General features: G+C 44.9%; 1 protein-coding gene across 1 annotated transcript; it reads left to right on the top strand.

Annotated features, from left to right (window-relative positions):
- Nucleotides 1–17,037: 17,037 nt before the first annotated feature.
- On the top strand, nt 17,038–20,027 carry LOC100275481 (uncharacterized). The gene is made up of 2 exons (NM_001366516.1): nt 17,038–17,286; nt 19,352–20,027. The coding sequence occupies exons 1-2, from the start codon at nt 17,077–17,079 to the stop codon at nt 19,691–19,693; spliced, it is 552 nt and encodes a 183-aa protein (NP_001353445.1). The 5' UTR covers nt 17,038–17,076; the 3' UTR covers nt 19,694–20,027.
- Nucleotides 20,028–22,085: the final 2,058 nt, after the last annotated feature.

Raw genomic sequence — 22,085 nt, 5'->3', positions numbered from 1 at the left:
ATTTCCAATTCGATTTTTCCTGTTTCCAGCACTTAGACACAATACATTAGTCCATAAAACAATGTATTAAGTCTGAGAAACATACCTTTATCCTTGGTTTGTACTTTGTCCACCATTTTACATTTAAGCACTTGTGTTGGACACTAAATCACCAAAATACTTAGAAATGGCCCAAGGGCACATTTCCCTTTCAGCGATTTAATCTGGAGCGTTGGTGGCCGATCGGGTGGCCCACATCATCGGATACCCCTTCAGCCGCTCATTTCACAAAAGAGCCCCTACGCTTATCAGAAAACAACCCGCCGTCCAGGGACCCTGTTCTCTGTGTCTGGGATATCTTGCGCATAGCCCCCTGCCTTCTCTGGAAATTGAGGCCCAGTCCAGTGATGTGATAAATTGAATAAATGGATTAGAAAATAGGTTTTTAGTATAAAAATAAATCCATAAACTTGTTTAATCCGTATTTAATTCATTCTAACTCCGAATTGACTCGTTCCAGTTTCTATAATTTTGTTTTAATATTGTATATCAACTAGTAACACTGTTTAGCCATGAAACTTGAATTAAAATTGTTCATTTGAATTAATCTGTTCTATGTGCTAAATAACTTCAGAAATCCATAACTTGGTAACCGTAACTCCGAATTTAATGATTCTTGTTTCCACGATCTCGTAGCAGCGTGTAGATTATTAATACGTAGTTATTCCTATGTTTGGTGTGATGTTAATTTTGCATGTACTATGTTTGTCTGTATTACTATGACTAGCGTGAGGACACGTGTCATCGGAAGAGCAAGTTGGTACCTGGAATCTCAAGTCCCAGGCAAGTTGTGCCCTTGATCACTTCTTTTTACCTAGCCATGTTCTGATTAATCATAATGATCTGCATAGGTTAATTTTGATGGGACCCAATAGGTTACCCTAGTTTGTCTATCTTTATACCTTGTTTACCACTGAACTTTTTGGGTAGTACCTGCTAGTGCTTTATGTGGTTTTGGGTATGAAGATACATTATTCATGATTATACTTTTGTTATCCATTATTATTTACTGTTCATGATAAGATCATTATGTTAATTGGAACATGGAGCGACTGATAGTCGCCTAGAGGGGGGGTGAATAGGGCGAAACTGAAATTTACAAATATAAACACAACTACAAGCCGGGGTTAGCGTTAGTAATAAAGAAACGAGTCCGCGAGAGAGGATGGAAAACAAATCTCAAGCGAATAAGCAAGTGAGACACGGATATTTGTTTTACCGAGGTTCGGTTCTTGCAAACCTACTCCCCGTTGAGGAGGCCACAAAGGCCGGGTCTCTTTCAACCCTTCCCTCTCTCAAACGATCCCTCGGACCGAGTGAGCTTTCTCTTCTCAATTACTTGGAACACAAAGTTCCCACAAGGACCACCACAAGTTTGGTGTCTCTTGCCTCAATTACAAGTGAGTTTGATTGCGATGAAAGAATCAAGAAAGCACGATTTAAAGAGGCCAAGCGACAAGAGCGACAAATAACACACGGATCACTTTCTCTCTCAAGCTACTAATCACTAATGATCTCTTTCCTCAATAGTGAAACTTGGAGAGATGGAGGCTTTGAATGTGTCTTGGAATGGATTGCTAGCTCTTGTATTGAATGTTGAAGGTTGGAATGCTTGGATGAAGTGAATGGAGGTGGTTGGGGTTGTATTTATAGCCACCAACCACCTCCTAGCCGTTGCTCCATTCTGCTGAGCGCGGACGGTCCGCGTGCCAGGTCCGGACGGTCCGCCCCTATAGATCAACGGCTGAAAATGCAATGGTCAGCAGTAACGGCTATATCAACGGCTATATTGCATTTAATGCGTCGTCAGATGTCAGACAGAGCCAGTCGCGGACGGTCCGGTCGTGCACCCCGGACGGTCCGCGAGGCCCCTATAATTCATTTCTCTGAACCCGTTACCTTCGGGTTATTCAGTTTCTTACCTACCGGACGGTCCGCGCCTGAGGCCGGACGGTCCGCGCAAGGGCTCGGACGGTCTTTGCTTTTCCTCCGGACAGTCTGTAGTAGATACTTGTATTTTTGCATTGGTTCTGTCCGAGGGGCATCCTCGTGTCGCGGACGGTCCGCCGCAAAGGCCCGGACGGTCCGCGCTTGGCCTGTTTTTCCAAAAAGCTTCTCCTGTCCGGAATAATCTACGGTATTCCGGACAGTCGAATTAGTATAGTTGTAGATGAACCTTTGGCACCTGTAGAACGTATAATCTAGAGCAAACTAGTTAGTTTATCAATTTGTGTTGGGCAATTCAACCACCAAAATAATTTAGGAACTAGGTGTAAGCCTAATTCCCTTTCAATCTCCCCCTTTTTGGTGATTGATGCCAACACAAACCAAAGCAAATATAGAAGTGCATAATTGAACTAGTTTGCATAATGTAAGTGCAAAGGTTGCTTGGAGTTGAGCCAATATAAATACTTACAAGATATGCATGAATTGTTTCTTTCTAATTTACCATTTTGGACCACTCTTGCACCACATGTTTTGTTTTTGCAAATTCTTTTGTAAATCCATTTCAAAGTTCTTTTGCAAATAGTCAAAGGCAAATGAATAAGATTTTGAGAAGCATTTTCAAGATTTGAAATTTTCTCCCCCTGTTTTAAATGCTTTTCCTTTGACTAAACAAAACTCCCCCTAAATAAGATCCTCCTCTTAGTGTTCAAGAGGGTTTTGATATATCATTTTTGAAATACTACTTTCTCCCCTTTTTGAACACAATAGGATACCAAAAATATTCAACACTAAGTTTTGAAATTGGTGGTTTTTGAAATTGGTGGTGGTGCGGTCCTTTTGCTTTGGGCTCTTACTCTCTCCCCCTTTGGCATGAATCGCCAAAAACGGAATCACTAGAGCCCTCGAAGTACTTTCTTCCCCTTTGGTCATAAATAAATGAGTTAGGATTATACCAAAGACGAAGTCCTTTTGCTTTCTCCCCCAAAGATGGAGAGTGGCATGGAGCGACGGCGAAGGATGAGTTACGGAGTGGAAGCCTTTGTCTTCGCCGAAGACTCCAAATTCCTTTCAATATACCTATGACTTGGTTTGAAATAGACTTGAAAACACATTAGTCATAGCATATACAAGAGATACGATCAAAGGTATATGAATGTGCTATGTGTGCAATCTAGCAAAAGAAATTGCGGGAATCAAGAATATTGAGCTCATGCCTAAGTTTGGTAAAAGTTTGTTCATCAAGAGGCTTGGTAAAGATATCGGCTAATTGATCTTTAGTGTTAATGTAAGAAATCTCGATATCTCCCTTTTGTTGGTGATCCCTAAGAAAATGGTACCGAATGGCTATGTGTTTAGTGCGGCTATGCTCGACGGGATTGTCGGCCATTTTGATTGCACTCTCATTATCACATAGCAAAGGGACTTTGGTTAATTTGTAACCGTAGTCCCGCAGGGTTTGCCTCATCCAAAGTAATTGCGCGCAACAATGGCCTGCGGCAATGTACTCGGCTTCGGCGGTGGAAAGAGCGACCGAATTTTGCTTCTTTGAAGCCCAAGACACCAAGGATCTTCCCAAGAACTGGCAAGTCCCCGATGTGCTCTTCCTATTGATTTTGCACCCCGCCCAATCGGCATCCGAATAACCAATTAAATCGAATGTGGATCCCCTAGGATACCAAAGCCCAAACTTAGGAGTATAAGCCAAATATCTCAAGATTCGTTTTATGGCCGTAAGGTGAGCTTCCTTAGGGTCGGCTTGGAATCTTGCACACATGCATACAGAAAGCATAATATCCGGTCGAGATGCACATAAGTAAAGTAAAGAACCTATCATCGACCGGTATACCTTTTGATCTACGGACTTACCTCCCGTGTCGAGGTCGAGATGCCCATTAGTTCCCATGGGTGTCTTGATGGGTTTGGCATCCTTCATCCCAAACTTGGTTAGAATGTCTTGAGTGTACTTTGTTTGGCTGATGAAGGTGCCCTCTTGGAGTTGCTCTACTTGGAATCCTAAGAAATACTTCAACTCCCCCATCATAGACATCTCGAATTTTTGTGTCATGATCCTACTAAATTCTTCACAAGTTGATTCGTTAGTAGACCCAAATATGATATCATCAACATAAATTTGGCATACAAACAAATCATTGTTAAGAGTTTTAGTGAACAAAGTAGGATCGGCCTTTCCGACTTTGAAGCCATTAGCAATAAGGAAATCTCTAAGGCATTCATACCATGCTCTTGGGGCTTGCTTGAGCCCATAAAGCGCCTTAGAGAGCTTATAGACATGGTTAGGATACTCACTGTCTTCAAAGCCGGGAGGTTGCTCAACATAGACCTCTTCCTTGATTGGTCCATTGAGGAAGGCACTTTTCACGTCCATTTGATAAAGCTTAAAGCCATGGTAAGTAGCATAGGCCAATAATATGCGAATTGACTCAAGCCTAGCTACGGGTGCATAGGTTTCACCGAAATCCAAACCTTCGACTTGGGAGTATCCCTTGGCCACAAGTCGAGCTTTGTTCCTTGTCACCACACCATGCTCGTCTTGCTTGTTGCGGAAGACCCATTTGGTTCCTACAACATTTTGATTAGGACGTGGAACTAAATGCCATACCTCATTCCTCGTGAAGTTGTTGAGTTCCTCTTGCATCGCCACCACCCAATCCGAATCTTGAAGTGCTTCCTCTACCCTGTGTGGCTCAATAGAGGAAACAAACGAGTAATGTTCACAGAAATGAGCAACACGAGATCGAGTAGTTACCCCCTTATGAATGTCGCCGAGGATGGTGTCAACGGGGTGGTCTCGTTGGATTGCTTGGTGGACTCTTGGGTGTGGCGGCCTTGGTTCTTCCTCATCCTCCTTTTCTTGATCATTTGCATCTCCCCCTTGATCATTGCCATCATCTTGAGGTGGCTCATTTGATTGATCTTCTTCTTCATCAACTTGAGCTCCATCCTCATTTTGAGTTGGTGGAGATGCTTGCATGGAGGAGGATGGTTGATCTTGTGCAATTGGAGGCTCTTCGGATTCCTTAGGACACACATCCCCAATGGACATGTTCCTTAGCGCGATGCATGGAGTCTCTTCTTCACCTATCTCATCAAGATCAACTTGCTCTATTTGAGAGCCATTAGTCTCATCAAACACAACGTCACATGAGACTTCAACTAGTCCAGTGGACTTGTTAAAGACCCTATATGCCCTTGTGTTTGAGTCATAACCAAGTAAAAAGCCTTCTACAGTCTTAGGAGCAAATTTAGATTTTCTACCTCTTTTAACAAGTATAAAGCATTTGCTACCAAAGACTCTAAAGTATGAAATGTTGGGCTTTTTACCGGTTAGGAGTTCATATGATGTCTTCTTGAGGATTCGATGAAGATATAACCGGTTGATGGCGTAGCAAGCGGTGTTGACCGCCTCCGCCCAAAACCGATCCGAAGTCTTGTATTCATCAAGCATGGTTCTCGCCATGTCCAAAAGAGTTCTATTCTTCCTCTCCACTACACCATTTTGTTGAGGTGTGTAGGGAGAAGAGAACTCATGCTTGATGCCCTCCTCCTCAAGAAAGCCTTCAATTTGAGAGTTCTTGAACTCCGTCCCGTTGTCGCTTCTTATTTTCTTGATCCTTAAGCCGAACTCATTTTGAGCCCGTCTCAGGAATCCCTTTAAGGTCTCTTGGGTTTGAGATTTTTCCTGTAAAAAGAATACCCAAGTGAAGCGAGAATAATCATCCACAATAACAAGACAGTACTTACTCCCGCCGATGCTTATGTAAGCGATCGGGCCGAATAGATCCATGTGCAGGAGCTCTAGCGGCCTGTTGGTCGTCATTATGTTCTTATGCGGATGATGAGAGCCAACTTGCTTTCCTGCTTGGCATGCGCTACAAATCCTGTCTTTCTCAAAATGAACATTGGTTAGTCCTAAAATGTGCTCTCCCTTTAGAAGCTTATGAAGATTCTTCATTCCAACATGGGCTAGTCGGCGGTGCCAGAGCCAACCCATGTTAGTCTTAGCAATTAAGCAAGTGTCGAGTTCAGCTCTATCAAAATCTACCAAGTATAGCTGACCCTCTAACACTCCCTTAAATGCTATTGAATCATCACTTCTTCTAAAGACAGTGACACCTATATCAGTAAATAGACAGTTGTAGCCCATTTGACATAATTGAGAAACAGAAAGCAAGTTGTAATCTAAAGAATCAACAAGAAAAACATTTGAAATAGAATGGTCAGGAGATATAGTAATTTTACCCAAACCTTTGACCAAACCTTGATTTCCATCCCCGAATGTGATCGCTCTTTGGGGATCTTGGTTTTTCTCATATGAGGAGAACATCTTCTTCTCCCCTGTCATGTGGTTTGTGCACCCGCTGTCGAGTATCCAACTTGAGCCCCCGGATGCATAAACCTACAAAACAAGTTTAGTTCTTGATTTTAGGTACCCAAATGGTTTTGGGTCCTTTGGCATTAGACACAAGAACTTTGGGTACCCAAACACAAGTCTTGGAGCCCTTGTGCTTGCCCCCAACATATTTGGCAACTACCTTGCCGGATTTGTTAGTAAGCACATAAGAAGCATCAAAAGTTTTAAATGAAATGGCATGATCATTTGATGCATTAGGAGTTTTCTTTCTAGGCAACTTGGCACGGGTTGGTTGCCTAGAGCTAGATGTCTCACCCTTATACATAAAAGCATGATTAGGGCCAGAGTGAGACTTCCTAGAATGAATTTTCCTAATTTTATCCTCGGGATAACCGGCAGGGTATAAAATGTAACCCTCGTTATCCTGAGGCATGGGAGCCTTGCCCTTAACAAAATTTGACAATCTTTTAGGAGGGGCACTAATTTTGACATTGTCTCCCCTTTGGAAGCCAATGCCATCCTTAATGCCAGGGCGTCTCCCATTATAAAGCATGCTACGAGCAAATTTAAATTTCTCATTTTCTAAGTTGTGCTCGGCAATTTTAGCATCAAGTTTAGCTATATGATCATTTTGTTGCTTAATTAAGATCATGTGATCATGAATAGCATTAACATCAATATCTCTACATCTAGCACAAATAGTGACATGCTCAATGGTAGATGTAGAGGGTTTGCAAGAATCAAGTTCCACAATCTTAGCATGAAGAATATCATTTTTATCTTTAAGATTGGAAATTGTAACTTTGCAAACATCAAAATCTTTAGCCTTAGCAATTAAATCTTCATTCTCTAATTTAAGGCTAGCAAGAGATACATTCAATTCATCAATCTTAGCAAGCAAGTCAACATTATCATCTCTAAGATTGGTAATTGAAACATTACAAACATGTGAATCAACCTTAGCATTTAAAATAGCATTTTCATTTCTAAGGTTGTCAATCATCTCACGACAAGTGCTTAGCTCACTAGATAGTTTTTGACATTTTTCTACTTCTAGAGCATAAGCATTTTTAACCTTAACATGTTTCTTGTTTTCTTTAATAAGACAATCCTCTTGGGCATCCAAAAGGTCATCCTTTTCATGAATAGCACTAACTAATTCATTTAATTTTTCTTTTTGAGCTATGTTAAGGTTGGCAAAAAGGGAACGCAAATTATCCTCCTCATCACTAGCATTATCATCACTAGAAGATTCATATTTAGTGGAGGAGTTGGATTTAACCTTCTTCTTTTTGCCGTCCTTTGCCATGAGGCACTTGTGGCCGACGTTGGGGAAGAGGAGTCCCTTGGTGACGGCGATGTTGGCGGCGTCCTCGTCGTCGGAGGAGTCGCTTGAGCTTTCGTCGGAATCCCATTCCCGACAAACATGGGCATCGCCGCCCTTCTTCTTGTAGTACCTTTTCTTCTCCTTTCTTCTCCCCTTCTTGTCGTCGCCTCGGTCACTGTCACTAGATATAGGACATTTAGCAATAAAATGACCGGGCTTACCACACTTGTAGCAAACCTTCTTGGAGCGGGACTTGTAGTCCTTCCCCCTCCTTTGCTTGAGGATTTGGCGGAAGCTCTTGATGACGAGCGCCATTTCCTCATTGTCGAGCTTGGAGGCGTCTATTGGTTGTCTACTTGGTGTAGACTCCTCCTTCTTCTCCTCCGTTGCCTTGAATGCAACGGGTTGGGCTTCGGATGGGTCGCCAAGCTCGTTGATTTTCCTCGAGCCTTCTATCATGCACTCAAAACTTACAAAATGCCCGATAACTTCCTCGGGGGTCATTTTAGTATATCTAGGATTACCACGAATCAATTGAACTTGAGTGGGATTAAGAAAAATGAGAGATCTTAAAATAACATTTACCACTTCGTGGTCATCCCACTTCTTGCTCCCGAGGTTGCGCACTTGGTTCACCAAAGTCTTGAGCCGGTTGTACATATGTTGTGGCTCCTCCCCTTTGCGAAGCCGGAACCGACCGAGCTCCCCCTCGATCGTTTCCCGCTTGGTGATCTTGGTGAGCTCATCTCCTTCGTGCGCGGTTTTGAGCACATCCCAAATCTCCTTAGCGCTCTTCAACCCTTGTACTTTGTTATACTCCTCTCTACTTAGAGAGGCGAGGAGTATTGTCGTTGCTTGAGAGTTGAAGTGCTCGATTTGGGCCACCTCATCCTCATCATAGTTCTCATCCCCTACCGACGGTACCTGTGCACCAAACTCAACAACATCCCATATACTTTTGTGGAGCGAGATTAGATGAAATCGCATTAAATCGCTCCACCTAGCGTAATCTTCACCATCAAAAGTTGGTGGTTTGCCTAATGGGACGGAAAGTAAAGGTGTATGTTTGGAAATGCGAGGGTAGTGTAGGGGGATCTTACTATACTTCTTGCGCTCTTGGCGCTTAGAAGTGACGGAGGGCGCATCGGAGTCGGAGGTCGATGTTGATGAAGTGTCGGTCTCGTAGTAGACCACTTTCCTCATCCTCTTGTGCTTGTCGCCTTTCCGATGCGGCTTGTGAGAAGAAGATTTCTCCTTCTTCTCTTTGTGGTGAGAAGAGGAAGACTTTTTCTCCTTCCGTTGGGAGGAGTCCTTCTTCTTCTCCTTCCTCTTGGTGCGGGACTCTTCCGATGAAGTGCTCCCGTGGCTTGTAGTGGGCTTTTCGCCGGTCTCCATCTCCTTCTTGGCGTGATCTCCCGACATCACTTCGAGCGGTTAGGCTCTAATGAAGAACCGGGCTCTGATACCAATTGATAGTCGCCTAGAGGGGGGTGAATAGGGCGAAACTGAAATTTACAAATATAAACACAACTACAAGCCGGGGTTAGCGTTAGTAATAAAGAAACGAGTCCGCGAGAGAGGATGGAAAACAAATCTCAAGCGAATAAGCAAGTGAGACACGGATATTTGTTTTACCGAGGTTCGGTTCTTGCAAACCTACTCCCCGTTGAGGAGGCCACAAAGGCCGGGTCTCTTTCAACCCTTCCCTCTCTCAAACGATCCCTCGGACCGAGTGAGCTTTCTCTTCTCAATTACTTGGAACACAAAGTTCCCACAAGGACCACCACAAGTTTGGTGTCTCTTGCCTCAATTACAAGTGAGTTTGATTGCGATGAAAGAATCAAGAAAGCACGATTTAAAGAGGCCAAGCGACAAGAGCGACAAATAACACACGGATCACTTTCTCTCTCAAGCTACTAATCACTAATGATCTCTTTCCTCAATAGTGAAACTTGGAGAGATGGAGGCTTTGAATGTGTCTTGGAATGGATTGCTAGCTCTTGTATTGAATGTTGAAGGTTGGAATGCTTGGATGAAGTGAATGGAGGTGGTTGGGGTTGTATTTATAGCCACCAACCACCTCCTAGCCGTTGCTCCATTCTGCTGAGCGCGGACGGTCCGCGTGCCAGGTCCGGACGGTCCGCCCCTATAGATCAACGGCTGAAAATGCAATGGTCAGCAGTAACGGCTATATTGCATTTAATGCGTCGTCAGATGTCAGACAGAGCCAGTCGCGGACGGTCCGGTCGTGCACCCCGGACGGTCCGCGAGGCCCCTATAATTCATTTCTCCGAACCCGTTACCTTCGGGTTATTCAGTTTCTTACCTACCGGACGGTCCGCGCCTGAGGCCGGACGGTCCGCGCAAGGGCTCGGACGGTCTTTGCTTTTCCTCCGGACAGTCTGTAGTGGATACTTGTATTTTTGCATTGGTTCTGTCCGAGGGGCATCCTCGTGTCGCGGACGGTCCGCCGCAAAGGCCCGGACGGTCCGCGCTTGGCCTGTTTTTCCAAAAAGCTTCTCCTGTCCGGAATAATCTACGGTATTCCGGACAGTCGAATTAGTATAGTTGTAGATGAACCTTTGGCACCTGTAGAACGTATAATCTAGAGCAAACTAGTTAGTTTATCAATTTGTGTTGGGCAATTCAACCACCAAAATAATTTAGGAACTAGGTGTAAGCCTAATTCCCTTTCAGCGACCACCCGGGAAAACAGTGCTACCACAAGGGTTTAATGGGACGCCCTTGGCTAGGGATGTTCCTAAAACATCCGAATTGTATCACAAATCTAATATTTTAGCATAGATATACATATAATTTAAAGCTAATTTTTGGCAATGTTATGAAGAATATTATGAAGTATTTAAATAAATTTCTGTATACTTTTTTATGTACATTATTTTCTCCCTACAACAGAAAAGGTGAAAAAACATCCGAATCCGTATTCGGATAGACATCCGAATTTTATATCAATTATTTAAAAATATCTAGAACGAATTTAATGTTTATTTTTTGTGAAGATTAATAACCTCAATGCTAAAAACAAGAATATAAATTTACATAGCAAATTCTATATGTTATTTGTTCACAATCGAAGAAAGAAGACCAAAAAATTGACATCCGAATAAATATCCGAATCCATCCCTACCCTTGGCTGATTAATTAGGAAAGCTAGTGGAAGACTACCTTACCCGAAAGGGGCAAGAGCAGTAGGGGAGTGGTCAGTGTAGGGAGGTCCTTGGTTGATTTTGCTGCGATGGCGGTCAGGTAAGAACCCTGCATTGGAGCTTCCTATAAACTGTAGCGGGTTTTCTGAAGCTAGTGGAACTTTGTAAAGGCCTCGTAGTGTTACCTTGCCTCGCCTCCTCGGTAGAGGTGTATGGGAAGTCGTGATCCCTTGGCAGATGGGTAACATGACTTGTGGGTAAAGATGTGCAACCTCTGCAGAGTGTAAAACTGGTATACTAGCCGTGCTCACGGTCATGAGCAGCTCGGACCCTCACATGATTAATTTATGGAACTAAATTCAATTTGTCATATGCATTGCATCGCAGGTGATGTTGTTACCTTTGTTCTACTGCTTAATTGAGTTGGTATTTACTTATACTTAGTAATTGCTAATAAAATTTTGACCAACTTTAAAAGCAATGCTCAGCTCTAACCATCCTCTTTGGTAAGCCTTACACTTCACGTGAGCTCCCACCTTTGGCGAGTTCATGCACATTATTCCCCACAACTTGTTGAGCGATGAACGTATGTGAGCTCACTCTTGCTGTCTCACCCCCCCCATAGGTCAAGAACAGGTACCACAGGATGAGGCACATGGAGGATGCTGCGATGTGTTCGTGAGAGGTCTAGGCCGTCGTCTCCCAGTCAACTTTGGGTTGCTAGACCGTTGTCTCCTTATAATGTAATTATTTATTTATTTTGTATAGAACTCCTATGATATAGTAAAGATGTGACATTCGATCCTGTGCCATGATTCATCATATGTGTGAGACTTGGTCCCAGCACACCTGGTGATTATGTTCGCGCCCGGGTCTTGGTGCCCCGAAACCCGGGTGTGACACTACCGGAGCTTGGGTTGCTGCACGTGCGCTTCCTTTGCTAATGAAGAAGCCTCATATGGGTGCTAAGGAGCTTCAAACTACATTGCAGGACACTTTTGGTTGTACAATTGCATATGACACAGTTTGGCATGGGAAAGAGAAAGCTTTGAAGGAATTATTTGGAAGTTGGGAAGAGAGCTTTCAGCTACTATGGCGTTGGAGAGAAGCAGTTATGCAAAAGTCACCGGATAGTGTCGTTGAGCTTGATGTCAAAATGGATCAGGGGCGTCCTTTTTTCAGTAGATTTTTTTGTGCGCTCGGTCCATGCATTTCTGGTTTCAAGGGTGGGTGCCAACCATACCTAAGTGTTGACTCCACAGCTCTTAATGGAAGGTGGAATGGTCACCTATGTTGTGCAATAGGTGTTGATGGGCACAATTGGATGTATCCAGTAGCATATGGATTTTTTGAGGCAGAAAATACTGAAAACTGGACATGGTTCTTTCATCAGTTGCACAAGGTTGTGGGGGATCTGCCTTTGTTAGCATTGTGTTCAGATGCCTGCAAAGGGCTTAAAAATGCTATGAACAATGTCTTTCCGCATGCTGAGAAAAGGGAGTGTTTTAGGCATCTCATACAAAACTACATAAAGCTGTTTGGTGGGTCTGGGTACATGTATCCAGCAGCTAGGGCTTATAGGAGAGAAGTCTTCGACCACTATTTTAGTAGCATCCAAGAAATCCCTAGGGTCAGTAGTTGGCTAAATGAGCATCATGACTATCTTTGGTACAGAAGTGGCTTCAATACGGACATCAAGTGCGACTACATGACTAACAACATTGCTGAGGTTTTCAACAATTGGATTAAGGATTGGAAGGATCTGCCTGTTTGTGATTTGGCTGGAAGGATAAGGGAGGAAATTATGGAGATGTTTCACAGGCGGAGGAGGATTGCACAGAAGTTGCAAGGAAGGATTCTACCGTCGGTTCTGCATATCCTACACGACAGAACAAGAGGTTTAAGTCATTTATCAGTTCGTAAAGCTGACAACTACATTGCTGAGGTAAGGGATAACAATGATGTGCATTCAAAGCACATTGTCAATGCTCATTTGCGGGAATGTTCTTGCAAAGAGTGGCAGCACACGGGCAAACCATGTAACCATGCTTTGTGCTTGATAACAGCTCAAGAATTTAGGGATGTCAGAATGAAGGAATTTGTTGATGAGTACTACTCTGTATCTCATTTCACCACAGCATACTCAAGGGTGGTTCCACCTATTGGTGACAAATCATTTTGGCCAGAAGTCCCTTTCGCAAAAGAAGTTGGTGCTCCAATTGGAAAACGAGCTGTGGGTCGACAGAGGAAAAATAGGATGAAAGGATGCCTTGAGGGAGGTAGTGGAAAAAAGAAAGTTAACACTGACAATGGTAAGAAAAGCATTCGGGGCAAGATCAAGTGTCCAAACTGTGGTGAACTAGGGCACAGGAAAGCAAGCTACAAATGTCCATTAAATGGCACAAAGAAAAGGTTACATTTAATCTGTCTATTTTATGATATTAACTAATTTATGTGATGGAATTGTCTATTTTATGCTATTAACTAATATCTTTGAAAACAGGAAGCGAAAGCCTAGGAAAAATTCAACAAAAGGCTGGTTCCCCAAAGATGTACCTGAGTCATCACAGGCAGGTGTCCAAGAGAATGAAGCTAATGAAGACCTTGTTGAAAGATCACACCTTGCAATTATACCAGCTAATGAAGATCTTGTTGAAAGACCTTCGTCGCCACCCGAAGAACGTGTAGTTCGTGTCCTAGTTAAAAAGATCACACCTAGGAAGAAGAATTTTTGAGTATGAGACTATGGTATTTCTGTAACATACCTAAGTGACATTTGTATGGTACTTTGTATGGTCATAGGTGACATTTGTATGGTACTTTGTCCTCTGTATGAAACTATGGTATTTCTGTGTCATTTTTGTGCCCCTTGAATTTACCATGTCCTCTTTTTCTATTTGGACACATTACTGTTGTTATGGTACATTTTTTCTTGCTTTTTTGCTGCATTGCGATGAGAAAATGCTTGCTTTGGGCAAGTAGCTGGGCAAGCAGCAAGCACCAATGGAGGTAGCAGCTAGCATTTTCTGGGCAAGCAGCAAGCACCAATGGATGCTACAGCTGGGCATGCAGCTGCGCAGCAAGCACGAATGGATGCTACAGCTGGGCAAGCAACAGAAAAGCAAGCACCAATGTCACAGAAAAATGCTTGCTTTTCTGTTAACCCCCTGTGCAGCTTGATTTCCTGTGACATTTTAACATGACCACTCTTACTTCAAAGTAGATCACACAATAGAACACAAATAAATAACACAAGTACCAACATATAGTCATAACAGGTACTTCATAGCATTTCATAGAAGATAAGTAGCCACAAGTAGTTCAAGATGTCTTACAATTTGGAACTCACGCATTACAATACCATAGCCATTGTTACACTGATCTAGTTCATCTAAGTGAACTCATTACAAAAGAACTACACAAGCCAAAGTTACACTGATCTATCCCAGATCTCATTGTAATTAAGCCCCCACTTAGCACAGTGCTCAGCAAGTGTCTCCGCTTCTAATGGTTGATTCATTATTTCTCGGTCACGGAATACGTCCTCCCACACCGCAGTATCTTCACTAGCATAGCCAGCTTCTAACATAGTAGTTGGATCCATCATCGAGACCTGGCAGTCAATTGCAGTTACTTCAAGCATTTCAGCTAACTCGTCCATTGAACGAGCTACTTGAGTCAGCTTGAAACCGTCTACAACTTCTTCATTTGTGTAGCACAAAGAGGCAGTATCTTGAAGTTTCTTAGCCGTATCACTCATTTGAGACATGGCATATCTGAGTGCTTGCGCTAGTTTTCGGTTCACCTGAAAACAAAATTAACATTAGAATATGGAGAGCCATATGCGCAAGTAGTCGAATATGAACTAACAACTGAACAATGAACCACATACCATGAACTGAACCAAACTGGCTGACACATGGCAACTACTAATATGAACCACATATGGACAGCCCTCAGTTTTTTTTAAAATCATCATATGTACTAGGCAGTTCTAAAGTATCAAGAAACATCATAGGGCAACTACTAATTTGAACTCAACTGGAAAAACAGGCTGAAAACATCCATACCAGTAATACTACCAAAGTTAACTGAGGGTTCAGGGTCATCTTTGGAAACCAGCAAAGAGGCTGAAAACAACCAATATCAATAATACTGCCACAATATTTATTGAAAGATCATATGCCCTCAGTTACTGCTATGGAAACATCATAGGGCAACAACCAATGTTAATTGAACTGGAGAATTTTGCAAACATGACACAACATCAAACAGGCTAAAACAGCCATAGCCCTCAGTCATTTTTGAGAATAAAAAGAACAAGTGTGTAGTATACAGTTAACTAATTTCAAAAAAAAACCCTCACAGGGTTAATCAAGTTGATCATCTTCCATTAACACAAGCCTCAGGTCAATTTTTTCAATGAAACAACATCAAACAGGCTGAAACAGCCATAGCCCTCAGTATTTTTTGAACATAAAAAGAACAAGTGTAGTATACAGTTCACTATTTTCAAAGAAAACATCACAGGGCTAAGCAACCTGATAATCTCAAATTAGCACAAGCCTCAGGTCAAATTATTCAATGAAACAACATCAAACAGGCTGAAACAGCCATAGCCCTCACAAATTTCATCGCATAAAAACAACAAGTGTAGTATTCAGCTGAGTATTTTCAAAGAATTCATCACAGGGCTAAGCATTTCCTCACTTCACATTTCTCACTTCACAATTCAATCACAGGGCACAGTATAAGTTTAAGAATACAAACCTCAGAATATTTGGCCACTGTCTCCTTAGCACAATCGACGGCTGCACTCGCCTGTTTGTAAGAACGCAAAGCACTATTTTCCGCCGCCACAGCGAATTCAAGAACATCAAGAGTAGAAACCACATTGTTACCTAACGAAAATGTGGCGCAATAATCACCAGCAACAATACTCGCGGCAACAGAAGCATTCAGTGTGTCACGGGCTACAACAGCCGCCAAGGACAACTTCTGGGCACAAAGCTCGGCGGCAGAATCCATGCCGGCTTCTTAATCTGCAAACCCTAGGGTTACAGAAGAAGGAAAGCTCACCAGCGTCGGAGGTCGGCAATGGACCACGAGCGTAGGAACCGGCGAGGCAGGGAAGGGCGAGATCCGGATAAGGACAGGGCACGAATGCACCCAGTGCGCGGAGACGAACAGAGCAGCTCGAGGAAGACGACGGCCAGGGCGAGAATAAGGAGGAGAGGAGACAGGGAGAATGGAATACGAGAGGATCTGGAGAAGGACAGGGCCCAGTGCGCGGAGACAAAGAGAGCAGCTCGAGGAAGACGACGGCTAGGGCGAGCAGAGTTCGAGCGAGCAAGACGACGACTAGGGCGAGAATGAGGAGGAGAGGACACAGAGAGAATGGCATACGGGAGCTTCACGGGCGACGGTAGAAGAGGAAGACGGCGGCAAGTTTCTAACGGCGCGAGGGCAGCACGAGCACTGCACAAGGGCTAAACACCATTAAGCGCGCTCGATGCCAAATTTACAATTCGAGAGAGATTTCAATGCCACACTTTCAATTGCCACGACGGCGGTGCCAAAAGTTTGAAGCCCGCCGTAGCCGTGTCATGTTTGCAAAATTCTCAATTCATCATGGTATACAAAGCTAGGGTTAGGGAGAGAGCTGCCGTGTAGCCGTCGCCGCCGCCGCCGCTCCGACGAGAACCGCCCTACGCGCAAAGCCTGCGCAGCCTGAGCTTCAAGCGCGCCGCGGTCGCGTTCCCGCGCCGCGCACCGGCGGCCAGCTGCACCTCGTCCTCGGCCCGGCGCCCGCTGCTCGGGTCCGCGGGCGGCTTGGGCGCGGCAGCAACAGCGACGTCTCGGCTGCTGAACACCCAGGGCGAGCGGCGCCCACGCTCCGCCACCCGCTCCCGCTCCTGCTCTGACGACACGGGCCACGGCTCCGCCCGCGCACGCCGTCTTCGTCTTCGAGCTCGCCGGCCGCGACGGTCATACTCCGTCCTGCAAAGACCCCAACCCGAAAATGCGGCCGCGTCAGCACACGGCGCGCCGCTGCCGGCTGCGGCGGAATGAATCCAGAGGGTTTCAAGGACAGAGACCAAATATGAAGGGCCCGGCCCGGTAATGAATCCTCGTTCCCAGGCCCAATCCAGCGGACTCAAAAGGCAAACCCTAGTCACCATCCCCCACACCTGACACCTCCCGCCGCCCGTCGGCGATTCTCAATGGCCTTCGCCGGCAACGCCGACGACTCGGCGGAGGACTATTCCGCGGAGGCCACCGTGGTGCGCTTCGACCCGCCGCTCCCTCTCCTCCGGGCGCCAGTCCCCTCCCCAGCATCTAGCGGCGAGGGCCCCGTCCTCGCCTTCCGCGACGCCGCGAGCTGGCGAGCCGCCTGGGAGGCCGCCGAGGCCAGCCTCGTCTCCCAGTGCGAGGTAATCCCCCGTCTTCTCACGTCTCAGGTCGTTCCTGTGTTGGCAAAGTGATGAAATTTTCGGGAAAGCGTGGGAGCAATGCGAGGTCATGAGTGGCCTGGCCTGAGAATGCAGCCACGCGAGTAGGATTGGGATAGATCCAGCGTTTATCTTAGATCTTTCCGGTGTCTTAGCGCGTCAGCACGTACGAATGCTGGACACCACATGTCAATTGTGATCATGTTGTTGTTGTTGTTGTTGCAGCTGGCCGAGGTGCCTCGCGGTAGTCATGCAAGGCAGTAAGTTTAGCAGCTGCAAATATCAAGGAGGGCAAACCAGCTCCTGGCTACTGGAGCTCAGTGGTTAGGGTTGACAATGCCCCCATAATCGCCGGACTATGTTTGTTTCACTTATGTTTTTTTTTACTTTGTGACGATGTGTTCTTTGTGGAAACCCGAATGGTTAGGGTTGACAATGCCCACATAACCACTGGACTTTCAATGTGGCATTTATATTTGTTTCCTTTTTGAAAATGCTGTTTCCAGTTTCACCCCAGTTGGGGGCAAAGAGTACAAATCACCTCCTGGCATCTGAATTCCAGTGGTCAGGGTGGACCGTGCTATATAGTCGCGATGCCTTCTGTGTGGAATGGCGGTTATGTAGTAGTCGGTAAACGTAGATAAGCCGAGTCCTTTAGCTTATTCAAGTGTACTCGTTCTTGTCCTTCCATGCCCCATTTTTATTTGCTTTCTTCCAATGTTTTTTTGTTTGCTTCATCCTAGCTGTTTCAAGTATCATGCTTTTACACGTTGAACGAAGCCACAGTTGACTTCGTCTCACGTTGATTAGTTGTTGCCTGATTAACTGGACGCTAGCGCTCTCCTGCTTTTATGGGAAAACAGCAACAACATTAACTAGAGTACATTGTAGATGGTTCTGCTCGCAAAAAGATAATACGTGCTTTTAATCAGATGAGTTATGTTTTTTCTCTTGTTTTTCATGTAGCTTCTCAAGCATGCCGGTTATGTAGTAGTCGGTAAACGCAGATAAGTCGAGCGCTTTAGCTTATTCAGGTGTACGTGTTCTTGTCCTTTCATGCCCCATTTCTATTTGCTTTCTTCCAATCTAGTTTTTTTTTGCTTCATCCTAGCTGTTTCAAGTATCATGCTTTTACACATTGAGCGAAGCCACAGTTGACTTCGTCTCACGTTGATTAGTTGTTGCCTGATTAACTGGACGCTAGCGCTCTCCTGCTTTTATGGGAAAACAGCAACAACATTAATTAGAGTACATTGTAGATGGTTCTGCTCGCAAAAAGATAATACGTGCTTTTAATCAGACGAGTTATGTTTTTTCTTTTGTTCTTCATGTAGCTTCTCAAGCATGTGCAACTTATGTTCTCTTCTTCTAGGGAAAACCTATTTGTACTTGATGTTTCTATCTCAAATAGTATCGATCATCGATTTTATCAGCCATCGCTGAGACAGAGCCCCTTCCCCTCTTTTTTTTAAATAAATCTTGTTCTGTCCTGCCTAATGTGCTGAAGGGATTTGATTTGCCATTGCAGCTGGCCGAGTTGGCTGGCTTAAGCTCTGCCAGCCAATAAGTATAGCAGCTGCATACATTGAAGAGAGCAAACCAGCTCATGACTACTTACCTTTAGTGTCGTGGTTGACACTGCTCCACAGTACACATGTCAAAAAACCCACTTGTTATACCAATAGCTACATCCAATACTTTTTAGTAGTGTCTAGGCTGAAGAACAGAGTGTGGTTAAACACGTGGGGAAGAAGCACAGGTCACACTTAGAACATATTGTATAGGGTTTTAGTGATCCCTTCTGTATGATAGTAGACAACCAGATCCTGGCTACTGGAGTTGTTGAATGGTTGGGGTTGACAAAATGTCCTATTACATCAGACTATGTTTGCTTTGCTTTATTGTGATGATTTGGGTTGACAATGTCCCTATTACTCCAAAGATGTGTTTTTTATAGCAAAGATGTGTTTTTTTTTCGTTCAAGGAGGGGGGGGGGGGGGGTAAGAAAAATGCAATAACATGATGCCGGTACACATGTCTTTTGCAGGCCGGTGCAAGGTCAGGGTGCTCAGTCAGCGCATCACGCAAGTGCAAGCCACCCTGGTGGAAACGCTTACTTGTAGTTGTAGCTGCTGCTCCTCCGACGGACTACGAGGAGAGGTCGAGATGCGAGGAGCGCGAGATGGCCGCCTGCCTGGAGGCGGCGAGGGAGGCCTGCGCTAAGTTCGCGAAGGCAAAATGCGCGGGGCCATTCCAGGACGCAAGGATCGCCCACGAGGGCGTCCTAGCGAACACGGGTTTCGATGTGTGGGGGGCCGCTGCTGACAAGAGTTCCTCAACGGCGGCGGCGGCCGCCTGTGCCCTGAACGGCCAGCCGCCGCGTGTGTAGCCCAGGTCCTGGTGGCGCGACAAACTACAGAAGGGAGCAATGTATGTGCTTGGCAGATTGTGCAACCAAAAAGGTGACAGCGGCTCTGGACGGTGACCGCCCGTAGGCGCGCTGGAACAGTGTCCAGACATGGCGCGAGTGGAGTCGGGAATTTGGAATCGGACGCGGCAATCATCAAATGGCGGAACACGCGAGCGAGGCCCCCCCGGTGTTTGTTTGCAGTTGTGCTACACTGAAGGGTAGTTAGTTTCTGGGTGCTGGAAATCTGTAGGGAGGGAGAAGGCACGGAGCGGAGGCCTTGTCCGCTGAGAGAGCATGGGGTCTGTTTGGTTCAGCTTTTTTCTGACCAGCTTTTCCGAGAATCTAGCTGTGTAGAGAATCTGAGTATCATTAGAATTACGTGCGGAGAAAGATAAAGTTGTCCATGGGGCTCAGGATCTATAAAGTGACGGATTACTACTATTGCGACGACTCAACTGATTATATGTTTATGTTGATTTTGAATGTTTTTTATCCAAACGAATTTTATAGAAGCTGGCTGAAAAGCTGAGTGTTTGGCAGTCCGCAGCACATGATCGGTGGACATGGAGCGTGGAACAAGACAACCCCTGCTGCTTTTGCGGTTGTTTTGTTTTAGATCATTGTGCGAATCAGGGTAACAAGACTGAACATGTGTGATGTTTTCTCACTAGTAAGGTTTGGAGGTTTGTACCTTGGATAGGAACTCGTTGCTGAATTCTCCTTCCATTTGTAGAGGTCAGAATATGTTCAGATGTGTCTACGCAGTCTGAATATATATATTTTTTTTGTTGTATCGCAATGGTTTTAACCGTTGATGTAGAGTGGCCAAGTACTTGGTACACTGTGTCATTTGTGATGTTGGTGCATTTCTTTGCACGCATTGCCAACGGACATGTGCCGGTGTGGAGTGGTAAAGCGATGGTGTGAGCTCTGCCTAGTTTGGATACTCTAGTAATGATCCAATACATATGTATTGATTTAAACGAAGCCTGAGAATGGTTTGATTCTCTCTACTGCGCGGGTGTGTTCCATACTCGGTGTCTGATGCTTGTGCTGTCAGACGGGTCCGTCCATTGATGCGATGCCAATGAATGGGCGGCATTGTGGATCGAAGCAAGCCGTTGCAAGTAGAGCGCCCAGTAGCTTGTGCTGCGGGTATTCTTGGGCCTAGGGCTCTATTTGAGTAATTCAGTTCTGTCCATTCGGATTTGTGAAATTTTAGTTCGGTCCGAATAGACTCGAATAGTAGAGAAACTGTATCTTTTGTTAAAATGTATTATAATGAATAATTAATTAGAAGTAATATTATTACAATAAGTGAACATACATATAGATATCCTTTGTAACACCCACTTTGTAATAATATGAATAGAGAAACAATTTCTCCTTATGTCAGTTTAACCTTTGTGCATCATCACATGTGTACACCCTAGGTAAAAACAAATAATTAATAACATAAAAGCCACTAGAATCATGCATCATGCTGGTGTTTATATGATTGTGCATTCACTCATGGAAATAATGAGACAAGAAATGCATTAAAGTCCCAAAGTGGAATTTAGAATATAAAATAAAATCTAGGATTTAGAAGTGGAGAAAGAAAAGAAATACCACATAAAACATAGGAAATAAATATATACATAAAAATATTTCCTTCATCCCCAAAATTTAATTTGACACATTTTATACATGTGCAAACCTATAACTGAAATTCAAAGTTGAATTTGAAATTCAAAAGGGAAGAAGAGATATAAAAGGAAAGGAGTTTTAACTCGGTTGGGCCTAGGAAACGGAATTTGGCCCACTAACTCATTAACCCAGCGCAAGCCCAGCTCCTGGTGATGGCGCCGATAGGTAGGGCCCGCGTGCCAGCCACTAAACTCCTATGCGCGCGCATTATCTCTGTTCGCGTTGGCTCGCTGCCAGGTGGGTCCGCTGGATCCGACTCCGTCTTCCCCGTGCAATCGGGCGCAACAACTCAACCGAGCTCGGCGGAGCGCACCGCCAAAATCGGATCGCGTTGACCGCGTGGGAGTAGTATAAGCCTCGGCCGTCGACTCAATCCCCTCGTTTTTTTTCCTCTCGCTTTCCCTACTGCATGCGCACGGATTTCTCGCCGCCGCGGAAGGAATCGAGGCCGCCACCATTGTTGAGCAGAGCCGTCGCAGGCAATCATCGGCGGTAGCGCTCTTGCGTCAACGAGATCGGGCGCTGGTGGACTGGCAGCGTAGCAGGAGTACATCTGGTCCGGTCGCTGTGGCCGTGGTGTCCGTGGCGTGATCGAATCGCTCGCCGTCCCTCTCCGACCGCCGCTGTGCCGCCCATTCCGTGGACCGAGCCTCTGTCGCCATACTCCGGTATGCGTTCGTTT

The sequence above is a fragment of the Zea mays genome, chromosome 4 (assembly GCF_902167145.1).
Source record: "Zea mays cultivar B73 chromosome 4, Zm-B73-REFERENCE-NAM-5.0, whole genome shotgun sequence".
NCBI classification, from domain to species: Eukaryota; Viridiplantae; Streptophyta; class Magnoliopsida; order Poales; family Poaceae; genus Zea; species Zea mays.
The sequence above is the reverse complement of the archived record's forward strand: the minus strand, read 5'-3'. Positions and strand labels throughout refer to the sequence as shown.

What these genes read in the sequence shown, in the direction of transcription:
- LOC100275481 (NM_001366516.1), top strand. Translation starts at nt 17,077, where the DNA reads ATGGCCTTCGCCGGCAACGCCGACGACTCGGCGGAGGACTATTCCGCG. An exon ending in GCCTCGTCTCCCAGTGCGAG is followed by an intron (nt 17,287 to 19,351) that starts GTAATCCCCCGT and finishes TGTCTTTTGCAG; the next exon opens with GCCGGTGCAAGGTCAGGGTG.